This window comes from Heliconius melpomene, chromosome 13, assembly GCF_056956725.1.
Source record: "Heliconius melpomene rosina isolate 202511_hmr_F chromosome 13, ASM5695672v1, whole genome shotgun sequence".
Classification (NCBI taxonomy): domain Eukaryota; kingdom Metazoa; phylum Arthropoda; class Insecta; order Lepidoptera; family Nymphalidae; genus Heliconius; species Heliconius melpomene.
Window position 1 is genome coordinate 14184010 of NC_140401.1, and position 19631 is coordinate 14203640.

The following is a 19631-nucleotide window of genomic DNA, read 5'->3' on the forward strand; positions in this document are numbered from 1 at the left end:
GAGTACAAAAATGTAAAATATTTTCAACCTAATTATTCACTTGTAAATATTATGTATTTGACCTCAGTGTTATCAGTATGTAAATAGGTTAACTTCAATGTTTGATGGCTAACAATGGAGTTGTGGTCATACACAACATTTTAGCAATTATTTATTTTACTTAGTTTTATATTTAAAATTATAAGTAATAGTAAATTAATCTGTAATATTTTTTTATCCCATTTTAATATAATTTTTTTTAGATTTTTGTTATTTCATTGTATCCTGCATAGTTCTAGCCAAGTAGGCATAAAGAAAATTCAGTGTCTAGACATCCATCCCATCTTTTGGACTTAATATGTTAATTGCATCTAAATGGCGGAACTGAATGCAGTACTTTGTTTTGCCTGAGCAGGAAAATTAAAACAATTCATTTCAGCCTGGGGTAAGTGAACCTGCAACTATTGTTTACAACCAGACCCTGTCCCACTACACCACAACAGCCTCAATGTTTAAGAACAAAAATATACTCATTTATAGAACACCTTGGTATTATGTTAGTAACCGATAAAAATAAAAGTGATGCAATTTAATCAAACATTGAACAATATGCTACATTATTATACAAGAAAAAAACAAAAATAGCCAAAATATGTATCAAAACAAGTAATTGATGAGGTTCTTATCATATTATTACAATTTTTATATTATATTATATCTTTATAGAGAGTAAAGTACTTTAGAGAGTAGTAGTAGAACAAAGTTGTTCCACACTGATGAAAGCTTAGTGATAGTGATGTGTACTATTACTCCTTTTAGTTCCATATATATGGAAAGGGTAAATCAGAAACTTGTGTTAAAATATTCCACCTATTATTTAAGTTGTTGATTGGCAGGCCTCTAAGCTGCACTTTGTCTTGATACCAGAGTGAGGAAAGGAAAATAATTTATCACCTCAACCGTCAAGCTCAACTCAGAGGCAGATGAGTGAGGCATGAGATGATGCTGGGCCACAATAGCCTCTGTGTACACATTTATTATATTGTAATCAAAGCAATGGGAATTGTGATGATTACTTGATAATAATTATATTGACATATTGTCACATAATAACTTATCATAGATCATTAAACAACTGTATCATAATATATGTGGTTAATATATGAACGCAATTATATATATATGGTAGTTTTAAAAATATTTTTAATAATATGCAAAAGTAAAAATAATTTAAACTTATATATGATTTATTGTACTATAAACAATGTTCCATTGTACTAAAAATAATATTCCTTTAATCTTCTAAATTGTAACAACTAGGTTTTGATCAAATTCCAAGGTTTTTTAACATTGTAACAAAATAAACACAATTTTAATGTGTTATTATTGTAGAGTAAGTAGATTATTTGAAAAACATTTAAAAAATTTATGTATCTTACTGGACCTACTTGTCTCTAGTAAATACCTCTTTTCCAAGAGGTTGGAGTCCTGCCACATAATTTTTCTTATATATTTTCGATAAATAAAGTCTAATTATTGTATTAACTATTAATGCAGTAAAGAAATCTGTCGCATATTTGGAAGATTGCCGTGATTTCATCTAGAGTTGTATTCACTTTCTTATTATATCCAAATATTTCTTATGTTTAAAAATTAATAATAAAATAATTTTGTCACTAGTGCTTTACTTTTATTATTAAATATAAAACAATAATTTGATAGAAAAAACTATTTATAATTAAAATATTTAATTTCTTGGGTTGATTGAACATAATTTAAAAAATAATAATAATATTATACATATAAATGTAGGACAATGATCAGAAAAACTAAATCATAATCAGTTATTACATAATCTGTACTAATATATAAAACTAAAGATTTTGTTTGGTTGAATGTTGAGTAATCTATAAAAGGTTTTTAAGTTAGTATGTACATTGTTCATGGGAGATACATAATGTGAATAAATTATGCAAAAAATATATCTTAATTGCTTTGAATGTTTATTATGTAAATACTAAAACACTCAACAAAATGCATAAGATTTAAATGAATTATTGACTTTTTATATATTATGTTTTTTGCATGTATGTATTAACCCAAGAGATTTTTTAATTACATTTTTTTAACTTAATGCATTATCTCATTTGCAGGATAGTCAAAGAAAACCTAGTTCAAGACACTCCATTGTGTGCTTTTTGCACAAAGTCAAAACACTATCTCTTGATGGGTGTATCTAGTGATATTTCCTAGGGGGCAGGGGTTACAGAATACAAAACTTAGTTTTATCTTACTACAATAATAATTTCACGAGAGGAATGGGAATCAAACCCACTAATATCATAGTAAGTAGACACCACTGCACCACAATCCAACTACTATAACTGGTAGTAAATTCACATGGGGAAAGGCCATATAACATGTGGGCTATTAGCATGATACTTATAATGCACCAGCATTTTCAATAATATGTAGGGAATAGTTAATTTTCCTGTATATAAAACTATGAAGTATAGATATGAGGGTGTCACTGTGGACATGACTTTTCTGGGTTTGATATTTATTTAGAAAACATATTAAAAAATTATGTAGCAGGATTTGAACTCGCTGCACTGGGTCTTGTCTAAGCAGTATGTTCTTTTTAGGCGAAGGGATCCCAAAATCCAGATACATGTGAGATGCAGTTAATGAGTTTTTTACATCTTAAAAAAATTATAAGTCAAGACTAAAACAACATTATAATAACTATGCTATATACTATATTTAATTTATATACCATACTATAGTTTAACTGTATATTTATAAAAAACATTTGAAAAAACAAAATTGTGATAACTGGTAAATAAGATGAATAAATACATGTAGTAACATTTTTTTTTAATATTTTTGTTATTAAAATTGACATAGACTTGTAGAAGAAAGTAAAATTGATATTAATTCAATTATTCATAATACCTTTAACTATAGAAACCAACCAGTTAAAATATAGTGTGTTATTTGTATTTTTTTAACCATTATGGCTTCGCAATAGTAATATCTTTATTTATTAATGTTTTGATAATAATATTACCTACTCACAACTACAGTTACTTTCATTTAAAAACTTTTCTGCAAGTGAATTAATAGAAAAAACGAATAATATATTAAGTTGATGAAGACTTTTATTTTCATTTGTCGTATTTAGTTATTTGTTGAATTTTTGTTTTAATTTAACAAAAAGTATACAAACAAGGTATAACATTGAAAAGTTTGTTATAATAGAAAAGTAACGTAATCATATGTGATGTATTGAAAACAGTGTATGTTGCATAGTAGAGCGCCGTCTCGCTCTAACACGTGACTATTGACATCTAGCCGTCATCGTCGCTCCCTTCACTCCATGGATAAGAGAAAGTAACAAAAGAGAATGAATACATCCCAACCTCAATTTTAGAATACTATCGTATCCGTATTTACTATCAACAGTATATGTTACACGCACCATATCTATGGTTAATAATATTTTAAGGAAATCATCAAAAATATGATAATAAACAAATGTACGATCAGTCATAACCTCGAATTCTTCGTTTACATCGACATATATGACGTTTCAGTACCAATTTGGAATTAATTTACCATCAACTTTCACAGGTCTAGTAAATAAATAGCGTACTACACCAAAACGTAAACAAAAAACAGGTAAACTAACCCTTTCTTCATGAGCCACCTTCGATGGCCCCAGTTGTGTTAGGAATGTTCCAATGAAGAAAACCCTCATCCATTTTACTAATGCGCATCTGTTATCACAATTTAATCAACTTATGGTTGCACTAGTTGTCACAATCAAACTACAATTCCACTTTTCGTTGCGCTAAACGCAGACGTCATTGACAAACAACCAAAGTGAGCTATTGCACGGGATCACATACACGAAAACACTGTACATATTCATGGCCATTGCGTCGTAATATCACAATTGTTATCACTTTAGGTTATTACATTTCTAATCACTTGGTCTAAATGGTTAATTTATAAAAATAAAAACGTATAAAGCGCAAAATTATTTAGTAGACAGCACTCGCGACGTTGCACACTCGCGTATAACGTGCGATTTCGTTTCACACACACACTCACACATACGGACTATCTAAGGTAACAGATAATAATGGCCTACTTCTACTATAATATTATTATTGTCATGGCAACATTTCTTCAAATAACTTTTAAGATTCAGCATTTACATAAATATCTTTTGTAGTTTTGTTTGTTGTCTTTTCGTAAACTTTTGTTTTGCAGGTTTTTATACAGAATCAATATATATCTAGTGTATAAACCTCAATGAAGAAAAAGTAAGTAGTATATTTGCGTCTTTAACAATAGTAAAATGGAGGTAATTCCTTTGTATTACTTATTGAATTTATTCTAAAAAGATATAATAAGAGTAATAAAGTGTAATACAAAAGGTAAAGAAATTATAGAAAATTGTTAATAACTAAAATAAAAATTTAGTTTGTTAATGCATTTTCAAATTGATTTTAAAATAAAGAAAAGTTATGTATAACATTTACGTAAGTGTTCAGTATGTAGGTTAAAAGTTATGAATATTTTTTTGACCATTTCGTATCATCCCTTCTCCCCAGCTATATAAGTAGAGCATAAGTATGCGTGTTAGAATCCATTTAGGGCCATATATCATTATGGAAGTTTTTATTTTATTTTAACACACCTGTGATGTCGTGACAAGGAGGACGAGGAGTTAAGACACTATCCATTCATTATTCGCCATGCATAAAATTCAAATTTAGTATGGCAAAATTTAATCAAACATACATTTTAAAAGTAATTGTAGATAATTTTTTAAATATTATTTTTTATATTTGCTATTAATGGCATTCTAAGTAAAGTAAATAGTATATTTTTTAATATTTATATTTCTCTTTTTTTTCAGTATTTTTTTTTAATTATGAATATTTTAATATTTTCCCAAAAAAGTTAGTTTTTGTATTATCTTATTATGTTTAATTGTATTAATTTACTTCGCATTAATCAAAACTATTTTTTTCGGCGTTATTGCACTTACGTTACTTTTTAATGTTTATTTTATTCCTAAAAAATCGTCTATTCCTAATATAGTACAATTTATGTTCATGCAACTTAATATTGGAAATTGTGTATTAAAATTAATTATCACAGCAAAGATACGTTAAATTTGTCACAAGTTTTCATAGAAATTGATTTTATAAAACTATCAATACCTCGCAGAAAATGGGGAACGGAGTTTTACAGTAGGTTACTTACAGTACACAGTAGCTAGGTTCCCCCTGCCTACCCTGCTGTATGCAGGATACAGCGTGAAGCTGATTTTTTAAATCAATATATCCGTCTTCCACTACAGAGCTATAAGTATATTGACCATTTTTAGAACGATTTTTAAGGCAAGAGTGCGTCGTAAAAGAGGCAGGGGGATACCTCCGTTGAGCTTTATAAACAAATTATTAATTTTGTTGGAGGAAGCTCACGAAATAAATAAGTTAAAAAAAAACACTTTTGTGAAAAAAAAAAACACTACACATATTTCTATACATTATCCTTAATTGTTTTTTTTAAATTTATTTTTCCCGTTCCCGTTGGCTTGCAATCCGAAAATTGGTACGGTACCTTCAGTGGGCGAATACGACTCGCACTTGACCGATTTTCTTCATATTATTGCATTGTCATCGGTGGTTGTATACTTAATGCAAAATTTCTAATTAATCCGACGTTTCGAAGTTGGTCAAAATCATGTTCAACGTTTCGTTATAAGCATACATAGATACTGCCGAAGCTAATAAAAGCGTGTTAAAAAGCATGAGTAGGTACTCATGGAGGAGGAGGCCCTATTTGAAGAGGTTGATGTCAGGAGGAGAGGTATGCCGATACAGTAGCGTTCGGCGGTCCGTTTTACCGCTACGGAGCGTGGTAAAGCGAGGCGCTAAAAACAAACATTTAGGTAAGTACCTGCTTACGAAACGTTACTTACCTTTTTGTTACTTTAGATTATATGAATCTATAAAGTAATAATATTTTATTAACAAAAAAATAATTTAATCTTAAACTTTTATAATATAATGATTATGCTTTAAATTAAATATTGTCAAAAAAAAGAGTACTTACTTGATAACTAGGTTTTCTTTGTGGTTCGGTTCAGTTCTTTATTTATGGCGCTTCGAGCGTGCCAGTTGAGCACTATTCACTTCGCCAATGTGTTTTCTTTGTGTATAGTACGCGAGGCGTAATCTGAGCATCACATTTGTGTGAGTGATCTCCAAAATAATGCCAGAAAAAAATATTTAAAAAATAATAACATAAAAATATATCTATTCTTCTACCGATTCACCGATTGTTCCGTTATATAATCAAGACCAGCGCTGTGATTTTTTCTTCTGCTACTGATTGGTAACACTCATTCTTCTACTCTTGTACAGTAGTGATCGTGCCCACTTTCACATTTGAAAAACGGACAAAAAATAATTAATATTTTAAAACGTGGAGTTGCTACCAGTACAAGAGGAGTAGTTACGTTAAATAAGGGACACGCTGCTCTTCAACTAATCGTCACGCCTACACTGTCTGTATACAGTCATACAAAAGCAAAGCTCATCTTACGCCTCGCCGACTTTACATTCCGCGAGAGAGCGTGAGTAAGAAACTTTTGGAACCTAGAAATTCATTCAGCAATTCTAAGTTCATATAAATAACACCTGTTAAGATTGACTTCGTAATGCTGTTGTTTTTAGTGGCTTACTGAAAACAATAGGGTAGGCAGAAAGAACCTAGTAATAGGGTACATTCTCCGCTTACCGTTCAATTTTAGACATGAATTGACTAGCAAAAAATATAGCCACATTTTGTGTTATATGTGGGAAAATTAGTATTAGAGTATTGTAAGTAGTATTTTTTTAACTTTATACTGTATCCCGCATGTAACAGGCTGCAGGGTAGGCAGAGGAAGATTAGTGCATAGAGTAGCGGAACTAGAATTTTGTGGGAATCGAACCCACGACCTGTCGCGTTTACAGTCACACGTTTGTGCCCAAGCGCCACGATTGGCTTCAAATAAATAAGAGTATATAAGTAAACAATAGTATATTTAATAAAAAAACATTCCCTAAAGCAGTATTTGAACCTGCAAACATTGCATTTAGTCAACCTCATCCAAAATAAAAAAATATATTAATTAAAATTTATCATGAGAGGAAAAATAAAACACAATCCATGTAAATACAAGGTTTTATTAGAAAATGAAAACAAAATATCTTAAACTACCTAAATAAGGCACGACGTGTCCAAACAAAGAGTACGGCGGTATATTTATAAGTATGTATGTATATGTGTCAAGCAATGCAACGGATGGAATAAAAGGCTAAAACACGGCGTGGTATCACATTTGCACTCTCTGTAGTATATGTGAAAAGAGAAAAACATTATTTTCTTATATCTCTCTTTCTTTTTGATGACGATTAAAATTTGTAGTATTGTTTAGAACGAGCCAGTGTAGCGAACTATTGTTTATTTAGTATATAATGCTATTTATATATTACATTTGCATAAGTTATTATAAATTATAAATTCTATTATACAAACATTATGAATGTACTTATTTATTGGTTAATGGTGTTGATAAATTATAATAACGAATGCAATATACAAATGAGATATACTAAATAAACTATTAATATTAATAACAGTTCGTGTCTTCAGAATTCGCAGAACAACAACGTTATTTCAATGCAGATAAAAAGAATATGCTAAAAAATGTCGAAATATTTGGTAAACACAACATTTATTATTTATTTACTTATGCAATAAATTCACAATGTACATTTAGCTTTAAATATATTCACACGTTAAATTCTGTTAACACTAAAATGATTTTAATAAAAAAATTTTTTATTATTATTATTATTATAGACGCACCAGGCGGTCAAAGTTGTATGGAATTATTAGCAATGAATGTTGCCAATATAAAAAAATCCTTTTAATTTAATTTAATAAAAATTGGAAAAAACATGCAGACTAAAATTTCTAAAATTGTTGATGTTTTTATTAAAAATTTTAACTAAATAAAAAATTAGCTAAATAATTTATTTATTTTCCAATATTTCTGCAAAGTGTGCAACAAGTGATCATAACTGTAACATTTAATTGCATATATATCTAACTAATAATACTATGTCATATATATAATTATAAAAGCAGCCATTACCAAAGTGGCTAACCAACATTTCAACACTTATTTCTATTATCATGAATGTACATTTGCTGCATTTAATTTATTATTCTTTTTTTAATATAGAATTTAAAGAACTATTATATAATTAATAGTAATTTCAATTTATATGAGATATTAGGAATTTCAATGTACATTGGTTACACCACTTTTGAGATGACATTTTTTTATGGAAAAGAATGACTTTACAAAATTTGTCGATATGTGGGCATTTAGAATGGTTAAGTATAGTTATAATATAATACAAAATAATTTATTAGTTACATTCGATTTACATTTAAAAAGTTTAAGCAAGATTAACATGTTAGTTGTGCGCATGATATAATTATAATTTATATATAGATTTAAAATGTACATTTATATATAGATTGAAAATAACTTTCAAATGTCGTTTTAAATCTAAATCATTTACACGTGTCTAAAATATCTAAACAAAATGCAAAATCTTATATTCAAATAAATAACTAATCAAAATCGTTCGTAACTACAATACCATACTAAATTTGTAAATAACGTAGAAATAATATCTTAATTTGTATGTCTTTGTACCAAGAACTTGGTCAAGGTGTAAATTTGGAATTTTGAGCGAGCGCCAAATGTCTATAAGCAACATCACGATTTTATGCACTCGGGACATTGCGTGTTCGAGTCGGAACTCAACGCTGCGCTTTCTCTAGAGCAGAGCGAAGAAATAAAAATAATTTAAATAAAAATTCGTCCCCCCGAGTGGCAGTCGAACCCACGACCGTCGCGTTAACAATCAGACGCTGTCTCACTACGCCCAATATCCATATAAAAAAGAGCAATACAGAGGTTGAAATTGAAAACTTTTCAACTAAGGAAAAGTAAATTTCTTTCCTCTAATGAAAGACATACACAAAATTTTCACTTTTAAAAATTTTGAATGTCAAAATGGATTTTAATACAATAATTAGTAAAATATACAATATAATATGAATGTCGAAAATCTAAATTTATCAAAACGACTGTCACCATTGACAACAAGTATACAAGAGAGCCTTTAAGTTGATGACAATATTTAATTACTGGCTTATAAGTTCCTATTTAATGAAAAGATGACACATATGATATATATACATTAAACATATATATATATATATATATATATATATATATATATATATATATAATGTAGTATATATATATACTACATAAAATTAATTTAAATGATTAAGATATAATGTCTCAATAATGCAAATGCACAAAAGCAACACAATTACAGTACGGTCGACAAGTCGTGGCTATCCTTAAGTTAGGTTTTCCAAAATGTTGCGCATTGTTCACTCGGAAAGAAAATAATGTAAAGTCAGAAAAATTCTAAAATTAAATCTGCGCAGACTCTTCCCACCGTACTATACAAATAACTATTGTATGTTTCATTTCATTGTAATATATATTATCTAAGTATATATAATCAAGGAACAAGGAACTTATTGCCAATCGATCAACATATGGATAAACATTTACAAAGGAAGCATATTTATAAACATTATAAGTTATTCAGCAAAACTACAAATTATTGTAAATTTATTTTATAGAATATGTATATAGATTAATACTAGAAAATTGGATTAGTATAATAATAAAACTAAACAATGTTTTTTTTCAAATTACTTACAAAATCTCACATGGTATCTGGCAACATTGCTTTACAATTTGTATATACGAAAACGAATTAGAAGAAAAGAATACAAACGAAGGTAATATAAATACACAGTAATATTACAAAAAATACAAAATAAAAAAGAGAACAAAGACACAACAATAGATTCACTTGCATACATTTTTTTTAAATCTAAAAAAAAAACTAAACCAGTAAGTTAAATAAAGAGAAAAAAATCAGAATTTTTATTTTTATTTCAGTCGTTTTATTTATATTTAGTTGAACATGCCAAATATGTTGGCACAGCAGGCGTTTTGTCAGTATTGCTCCATATCGGTCGGCGCTACTGAGTATACTGATGGTGGCCTGGAAATAAATTTACACATTTCCTTAGAAAATAGTAATAATTGAAGTAATTGAATAAATGTAAATAACATTTTTGAAATAACAACATTTGATTCCAGTTTTATAATATACATTGATTATAATTTATCATTTCACAAGAAGACAACGAGTTCAACTATAATATAAAATCAAAACATACTAACGGATGGATGAAAAAGTTAAATATTTTTTGATAGACCCCATTTCTATCCCGATAACTCTTACGCTGGCGAATTGAATAAAAATTAAATATATGTAAATTCTTCCATCCTCCACCCTCGAGTGAAGATTGAATCCACAATAATAATAATAAATAATACAAAATATATTTTTAACATCAAGTTATTCAAACTTTTAAAAAAAAAACTTTTTAGAAAACACTAACGAGGCCAGTCGTGGCGCAGCAACAAAAGCGTGCGACTGTAATCGCGATAAGTTATGGGTTCGACCCTCTCTTGTGGGAAAAAAATATTTTAAATGTTCATTTATTCTGTCTTGTAACAAAGCAGAGCGCGGAGTGGAGTTCCGCCACATGTAATATTTTAACATTTCGGCCAAAAGAGGTGTCATAACAATAATCAGGATCTCTGCCAACTCTGTTATGCTGTGCTGAATACAGCGTGAAATTAGCCACGCTACATTTAAATAGTTATATACATATTTTCCAAAATAGTAAAAATATGTTTTTTAATAAAAGATGTAATATTACCGTAAAGCTCGCCTAGGGGCAGGCAGTTTCGACGGCCGCGGCAGCGACGACACCCTCGCCTCGCTCGTCACCGGCCGAGGTTGTTCTTGTTGCACTTGAGGGGGCACCACTGTGTTTAGAAAATGACAAACCATAAAATGAAATCCATATGAAATTAAAATTTTGAGCTAACTCGTGTGATGTACAGCCAAACAACTAATGAACAAAAAAACCATGGTGGGTCACTTCTTTATTGGTTATTTTCACATTGTGCTTCACATTGTTTTCCGCAATAACACAAAAACCTAATGTCAAGACAGGTAGATAACCTACTGTTATCAGAGTTGTTCAATGTAAATAGCTAATCACAATAAATCTATCTATTCGAACTCGAGGAAATTAAATATTTAATATTTTCCTTTTCTTGCTCTGGTAACGAAATAAAGAGGCGCGGTGTTAAGTTCCGCCACTCGACACATAATGCCTCTGAATTCGGTGGAAAGAAGGGAATGGAGTGTCTCAACACTAGGTTCCCAGGTTCACTCTGCATACCCTGCAATGCGCGGGTATGCGGAGGGGACCTGGAAGGTTAAAAAAAATCTATGAGCATATTAAATTAATATATTTTCATCATAAATACACATACATCTCATTAAATTAAAACATATTCCATACCTTGCGGTCTCATTAAAGGTACGGTAGTCGGTCGCGACACTCGCAAAGTAGACGACCCCGCTATAGAAAAGGGCCTTGCTGTTGGAGGCTATATGAGAAAAATAAGTATAAAATTATATAACGTTTTTGACAAAAAAACAAAAGAATCACTTTTGTATGAAAATGTAATGCTACTTTGTTAACTTATTTTAATATACTTTTTTTATTGAACGTTAATTTTTTTTTAATTTTGATGCAAAATATATAAAAATTGACAGTATAAGAATGTATATACATAATATATGCATAGTTTAAATTAAGAGAGATACATACATAACTTTTAAAAGAAATTAAGTTTCAATATTTGTTGCAATTTTAATTTTTCTTTTAACTTTACAAGTCAGTCAATTAAAAAAATAGCAACTAAAAACAACAAAATAAGAACTATCATCGAAATAAATATTGAGGAACAAATTTTGTTATCAGTTATTGATGGACATACATACATACCCACATAAAATTAAAACAAAAAAGCTATATTATATAGTAAGTACAACTTACTACTGCGTATTGGTTGCGGGAAACGGGCACTCCGCTCGCCACGCTCAGGCGTAACTGACATTAAAATGGCATTCTAAATATGCGACATTTTATAATATAGTTTTTAATGAAAATTATATAATTGCAATGACTTTTATTTAGCTTCACGCATGTATTACAGCAGAATAGGCAGAGGGAACCTAGTGTTAAGGCACACCGTTCGCCACGCACCGCCTCATTTTTCAAATAGTCGCTTGCTGGGTCGCGGAACTCAACGCGTCCTTTTATCATTCCCGAGTTGAAATCATATCCATAAGTCCAAGACAAAGGCATCAAGTTGCATTAATATTTAAAAAAAGAAAATTGGAGAAAATCGTGGCGAAGAGGCACAAGTATATGACTATCAACGCGATTAGTTGTGGGTTTAATCTCCAATCGAGGAAATAAAATATTTATTTTAAATTTATATTTTAATTTTTTCGCTAAAGTAAAAGCGCGACGTTGAATTCCGCCACTCAACACACTGTGCCTCCTACCCTGCTGTGGGCGCTGTACTACGTGAAGCTGATTTTAAGAAAATAAAAAAAAAACGTTTAAAATATTTAAAAAAATATATTTAATTAAAAAGTCAATAACGTTGTTTTGCATTCATATAATTATATATTATCCAAAAAATGTCACATATTTAAATTAAATGTTTACACGAAAAACAAACACAATATTAACACAAAAACACAATGATTATGACATGGATTTAGTCACAAATAAAACATTAATTAAAAGACATGAGATTAACCATCACCATCACCATCATCTGTTAAATGGTTTTTCGTATTTTTTTTATTATTTATTCTATAGAAATAAAGGAAATACTCCCACCCGATAAAGAAAGCTTTCAGTATTATGGGTCGATGGTTATGGGTTATATTCCATTTGTTAGTCATTTTACAAGTAAAACGTAACAATTTGTATTTCAATTTTAAAAATGTTTTAATTGTTTGTTTTAAAAAACATTTTATTCTTATAAAATGTCAAATTACGTGCATTAAACATAATATGTTAGTAGAAATAAAATTCAGAAACAAATACTCTTACTGCAAAATTAGTTTCCTTTTTTTATTCTTAATTCTCCGTTACTCCATTCGCTTCCAATAACACCCCAAAAATCATTCAAATATCCCACACTTCGCCATTCTCTTTTACCCACATTCGCTTTCCCCACTCTTTTCCTATAGCATCACTACCTACTTTCCCATTTCCCTACTTCCCGCCTTTCGATTCCCACAGCACGCAAAACGAATTCCGTCCCAATTCTCCATACTCGTTTCCCCATTTCGACACATGTACTCACGTCTCTAGGCGCAACGAGTTGGCTTTGAGGTCGTTCCCGCCTCAATGTCTCCGTTCCTTGTCGTACGAGTGCAGGTGGGCTGGTTAATGTTGGCCTCTCCCGTTTCACTGGCTCCTCTTCTCTCTGTATTATAATTTTTATGTATCGATTAACACGGTTATTGATGAAATTCAGTTTCCTTTTTTATAAACAGACATAATATTAAATTAATTTATTTTAATATTATTAATTTTATACTAACAAATATTGTTACCAATTAGATAAGAACCAACAAATATTTTGTAATATTCCTTCCGAATAAGCAAAGAAAAGTGCTGCCTTCTTTAGTTAATAATTATTTATATTTATCTCAAGATAAATCTTTAAGATTTATCTCTATATTTATCTTTTGTAAGATACTAGATCTTACAATACTTTTCTTTCTTCTTTCCAGTTCTAGAGTTAAGGTTGGAGCAGTATGGCTGTGGGGGTCATAAGAATTAAGCGTGAGGTTCAACGTATAATTCCCTCGATAAGATATCGTACAATCGAACATTATATACTTTGTATTTTATATAATGCGACTAATCGTGAACTTTAGCTTTATCTAGTTGCGCATATTTGTTTTCAGGATTTTTTCTAACTTTTCATTATATTCTTCCTAATTGCGCAATGTGCAAAAATTAATATAACTCGACGGAGGCCACAACTTGTCAATCGTACTGTAAATAAAATAACACTCATTCTATACCCACACGATCCTCTCCGGTACTAGCGTTTGGGTTACGGTTGTAGTGGTATGGGGCCCGTATAAAGCATACTCTGCCTTCAACAAACAATATGACAATACTTACTCTATGCACGGGTAGGGCGCAAGACCCCCTCCGGTACTGGGATTGGGGCTGTGTGAGGGGTTGCGGGGGCGCGGGGGCCGTGGGGCTGAGCGCGGGATTGGACGCGTACACGCCCCGGCGCGACATGGTGCGACCCGGCAGCATCCGCGACGCTGTGGGCGGCGGACCTGTGGGATAATTGATTTGTTTACTAATACTAGAGAAGCAATTGACGCGTATTATATATACTAAATGCTGCATAAAACATGTAAATATTGTCCAATGCATGGTAGTGTATGTAATGTTTTATTTATTTATTTATTTGGTTTATCACATAGGTACAGTACAGCTTTGTAAGTTTACGGTTTAAGAATTCATTTATTCTCATATAGAATTTACAATTCACTTACTGAGAATATACTTATATATATTACAATATCTTATCGCCGTCCAGCGTAGCTTACAAATATATTTTTGTTAGTTATAAACATAAATCAACACAAAAAACAATCCAAAAGAAAAATTACAAGAATTAGTAAATAATAATTTGCTTAATCATAGAATCGGAAGAACAAATACAGATAAGATACGACCAATTCTAATCTCACTTACTACGCTCAATAAAAAAATCGAAATTCTAAAATGCAGAAACAAAATGCCACCAAATACTTATATGACCGAAGATTTATCGAAAGAAACTTTAATGATACGCAAGGAATTACAACAACAAGTTAATAAAGAAAAGGAGAAGGGTAATGAAGCTTATATAAAAAACAATAAGCTTATAGTAAAACAGAAAGATAAAAGAAAGCGAGACAATTCAGTATCTCCACTTCAGCCTTTGCATCAAGGGCCTGCAAAACCTATCTTAGCTCCAGCAAAACTACAAAAAACAGATCCGTTTGCGTATATGAGGGGCAGATCACACTCTCTGAGTGAGAAAACAACATCTAAGGCATAGGAATTATTGGACATCGGTAAACGAGGAAAATCTCAACTAGAACAATCAAAACAAATAAAAACCTTACAAATCCCCAATCCGGCTGGTCACCGTGGGGTTATTGACCACAACCCCCCAGAATCAAAATGTAAAAAACAACCTATATATATCTCAACCTTAAATACCAGATCTTTAAAATCATCTGAATCATTACACGAATTAGAACAAGCTCTCCAAATTCTAAAATGGGATATAGTGGGCTTATGCGAAATAAGACGTTCAGGAGAAAAGATAGAAGACCACGGCGATTACCTACTCTGCTATAAGAACGAAATTCCTGGCCAATATGGAGTTGGATTCATAGTGAAGGCGCATCTCAAACCAAAGATACAGGAGTTCATTGGAGTATCGGATAGGATAGCTGTTTTAAACATTGCCCTACCAGGCTACAAGCAACCAATATCGCTAATTCAGGTCTATGCACCCACTGAAGTATCCAATATAGAAACAAAAGATAGCTTCTACAATGAACTGAAGGTTACATTAGATTGCTCACATAGCACAAAAATACTACTAGGTGATTTCAATAGCCAGATAGGAAAAATAGCAAACTTCAAAAGTAAATATATAGGTCCATATACCACTGGAAAACGAAACCAGAATGGTCAAAGGCTTGTCGACTTTGTACACGAACAGAATTTGTATATTATGAATAGCTTCTACAATAAAAAAACACACAAGAAGTGGACTTGGATTTCTCCAAATGGTAAAGTGAAAAATGAAATAGATCTAATAATTACAAATAAACCAAATATGTTTATGGATGTAAGTGTAATTAAACAATTAAATTTTAACACTGATCACCGCATGGTTCGTGCGAAAGTCTTTGGAATTTCACCTAAGACTTCTAGGAAAAACTTGGGAAGCGCAAAAAAACAAATACATCTTCCACTACCGGACGAAACTTTGACATTTATTAAAACCTCAATAGACAAGTTAAAAGAAATAGAAACTATACAAAGTAAATACGATTATTTAGAAAAGCAACTTCAAGAAGCGGAAAGATTGATGTCATCAATTAAAAGAAATTCGGACAGGGTAGGTGAAAATGCAAGAAAATTAATATTAGAACGTCAAGGATTACTGCAACAGAAACCTAGAAATAGAAATAAAATAGCAAAAATCAGTAAAGATATCAAAGAAAGTATTCGAAAACATAAACAAAAGACGAGAACAGCGAGAATAATATCCCATATGAAGGCTACAGGAGGATTAAAAAAAGCTTTGAAAGAACTACAAGAATCAACAGATTGGATTCCGAAACTGCTAGACAAAAGAAAGAAAAACAAATCAAAAAGAACAGACATCTCAGACATAGCGACAAATTTCTATAAAAAACTATACAACAAAGAAAACGAAGACTCATCTGTATTCAATCTAGAAGACAATCTTTATGAAGAGGATGTTCCACCTATTTTAAATAATGAAATAAGCAAAGCTCTACAATCACAAAAAAGTGGGAAAACTCCTGGTGAAGATGGAATATCCAACGAACTCTTGAAAGGCATATCGGATATTATACTTGGCGCTTTAAACTGCTTATTTAATGAAATAATTGTTACAGAAAGAATACCTTATCAGTGGTTATCATCAACAATTATTCTTTTACATAAAAAAGGGAGTAGAGAGGATATAAATAATTATAGACCAATAAGCATGATGTCAAGTTTGTACAAAATCTTCTCTAAGATAATTCTAGCACGGATTACAAACGTCCTTGACGAAAATCAACCAAAGGAGCAAGCGGGATTCCGTAGCGGATTCTCGACAATCGACCACATACATACTGTAAAGCAAATAATTGAAAAATATAGTGAATACCAAAAGTCATACTATATAGCATTCGTAGACTATAATAAGGCATTCGATTCTCTGAAACACTCGAGTATCTGGAGCGCATTGCTGAACCAAGGCGTACACAAAAAATATATACGATTGATCAAAAATATTTACAGCAATATGACGGCTAGAGTAAAAACAGAAAGATTAGGTCACAAGTTTGAAATAAGGAATGGGGTGAGACAAGGCGATCCATTATCTCCCAAACTCTTTTCGGCTACATTAGAATTAGTATTTAGAAATCTGGACTGGAGTAGCTACGGAATCTACATAAATGGAGCAATATTAAATCATCTCAGATTTGCCGATGACCTAGTATTAATCACCGACAATCCGGACCAGCTACAAGTAATGCTGAATGAGCTAGTCAAAGAAAGCAATGCAGTAGGGCTTCAAATGAACACGACAAAAACAAAATTAATGACTAATAGTAAAAAAATGTCCATGGTTGTAAACAATTACACTATAGCGTATGTCGATGAATACACGTATCTCGGCCAAATTATTTCACCAATAGCAATGATCGACAAGGAAATTACAAACCGAATACACTCTTCATGGAAAAGGTACTGGTCCTTAAAAGAAATTTTTAAAAATTCATATATACCAATAGAAGTTAAAAGACAAGCATACAATTCTTGCATACTCCCTATCATGACGTATGGGTGCCAAACATGGGCCCTTACTAATAAAAATATTCAAAAATTAAAAATATGTCAACATAACATGGAAAGAAGTATACTGTATATAAGGAAAAAAGATAAATTAACATTAAAATCCATAAGGAATAAAACTAATATAATAGACGTAACATACACAGTAAAAAAATTAAAATGGAAGTGGGCAGGGCATATTATCCGGAGTGGGTTCGAGAAATGGGCTAAAAATGTCACAGAGTGGTATCCGAGGGAAGGAAAACGGAAAAGAGGACGACCACTACGGAGATGGGAAGACGACATAAAAGCATCAGCGGGAGCAACATGGACGAGGAAAGCAGATGATCGTCAAGTGTGGAAGGATCTGGGGGAGGCCTATGCTGAAAAGCAAAACAAACAATTTACCGATGTCTAGATTTTAAGTACCTTATTATATATTGTAAATATTTAAGTTTGTTAATAAAGGCTATTTCTATTCTATTCTATTCTATTCTAATTTGCTTTGGGGGTAGTTCAACATATCAACTCATAAACATGTTTGAGCAAATATAAGGCCGAGACCACAATGATAGTTACTTTAGCTTACGAAAACATAATATTAATTATGATTATATAAATTTAATACATTTGGTATTATTTGTAAATAGAATAAGTTTCACATGATTAATTAGCCATTTATTGTTATTTGTATGCTTCTAAGTTTGGATTATGGTATGTTTCAGAATGTTGAGAAATCCTTTAATACATGTACTCTAAGTAATTTTTTAAATGAATTTAAAGAAGTAATGTCTCTAAGATCCTTTGGTAATGAGTTATATAGATTTGCCCCTTCATACATAATATTTTTTCTTCCATATTTAGTTCTAGGTGTTCTAAGCGAGATGTTATGAGCTTGTCTAGTTATCGTTTTTTGAATGTGTAATTTTTTTGTAAATACTAATTTTGAATGTATGTCTTTAGTCAGAATTTTTCTTATAATAATACATGTATTATATTTATATATTTGATGAACAGTCATAAGATTTGTTTCTTTGTACACTTTTATGGTTGGTGTTAGGTATGGATACCGAAATAAGGCTTTAATCACTTTGTTCTGGGCTATTTGCAGAGGTTGTAAATTGGATTTTGCAGCTGTTCCCCAGACCTCAACTAGATAATCTATATGTGACTTGACCATGGAGTTATAGATTATGTATCGTACCTCCCTCGGGAGACATCGGGCTATATTGCGGAGTGCTCCTGTTAGGGAAGTCAACTTACTTCTTACACTTTCAATATGCGGTACCCAGCTCAGCTTGCTGTCAAGAATTAGACCTAGGTATTTTTCCTTGTTAACCTTATTAATCTTCTCGCCATTGATAGTAAGTGGATTATACTCCCCAATTTTTTTATTCTTGGCAGCAAATATAATGTAATTGGTCTTAGATGTGTTTACAGTAAGTAGGTTTGATTGCAGCCACGTATGCAGAAGATCTAGATCAACTTGAGCTTGTTCCGCTATTGATGCTATAGATTTACCAGAGTAGAATAGACTGGTATCATCAGCATATAGTGTTAAGTCACCCTTCAAGCCTGCTTTATGGATGTCATTTATATACACCAGAAAAAGCAAGGGGCCGAGGACTGATCCTTGGGGAACGCCATAGGTTATCAGCTGGGGTGTACTTTGAACTCCATCTATTTTCACAATTTGGTATCTGTTTGAAAGGTACGATTCAAATATATTATAAGCAGATCCTGCAATTCCTAGACTTTTTAACTTAGTTAAGAGTTTTTCATGGCTCACGGTGTCAAAAGCTTTTTTCAAGTCTATGAACACTCCTAAAGTTATTTTCTTATTATCTATGTTGATT

General features: G+C 31.2%; 2 protein-coding genes across 3 annotated transcripts in view; both read right to left on the minus strand.

Annotated features, from left to right (window-relative positions):
• The window catches only part of lilli (AF4/FMR2 family member lilliputian), a 201410-nt gene extending 197322 nt beyond the window's left edge, over positions 1-4088 (minus strand). The window contains exon 1 of the mRNA XM_085196634.1: positions 3671-4088. Within this exon, the coding sequence (XP_085052760.1) occupies positions 3671-3681 (11 nt within the window). The 5' untranslated portion in view covers positions 3682-4088. The remainder of the gene's footprint in view (positions 1-3670) is intronic.
• A 3128-nt stretch (positions 4089-7216) lies between these two features.
• LOC146533064 (uncharacterized) overlaps positions 7217-19631 on the minus strand; it is a 38287-nt gene continuing 25872 nt past the window's right edge. Inside the window, exons 10-15 of one of the 2 annotated variants that reach the window (XM_085196947.1) lie at positions 14305-14471; positions 13472-13594; positions 12142-12195; positions 11602-11689; positions 10948-11056; positions 7217-10220 (exon numbers count right to left, since the gene is read on the minus strand). In XM_085196947.1, coding sequence (XP_085053073.1) covers positions 10172-10220; positions 10948-11056; positions 11602-11689; positions 12142-12195; positions 13472-13594; positions 14305-14471 — 590 coding nt within the window. In that variant the 3' untranslated portion in view covers positions 7217-10171. The remainder of the gene's footprint in view (positions 10221-10947; positions 11057-11601; positions 11690-12141; positions 12196-13471; positions 13595-14304; positions 14472-19631) is intronic. The other variant, XM_085196948.1, reaches the window with a different exon arrangement.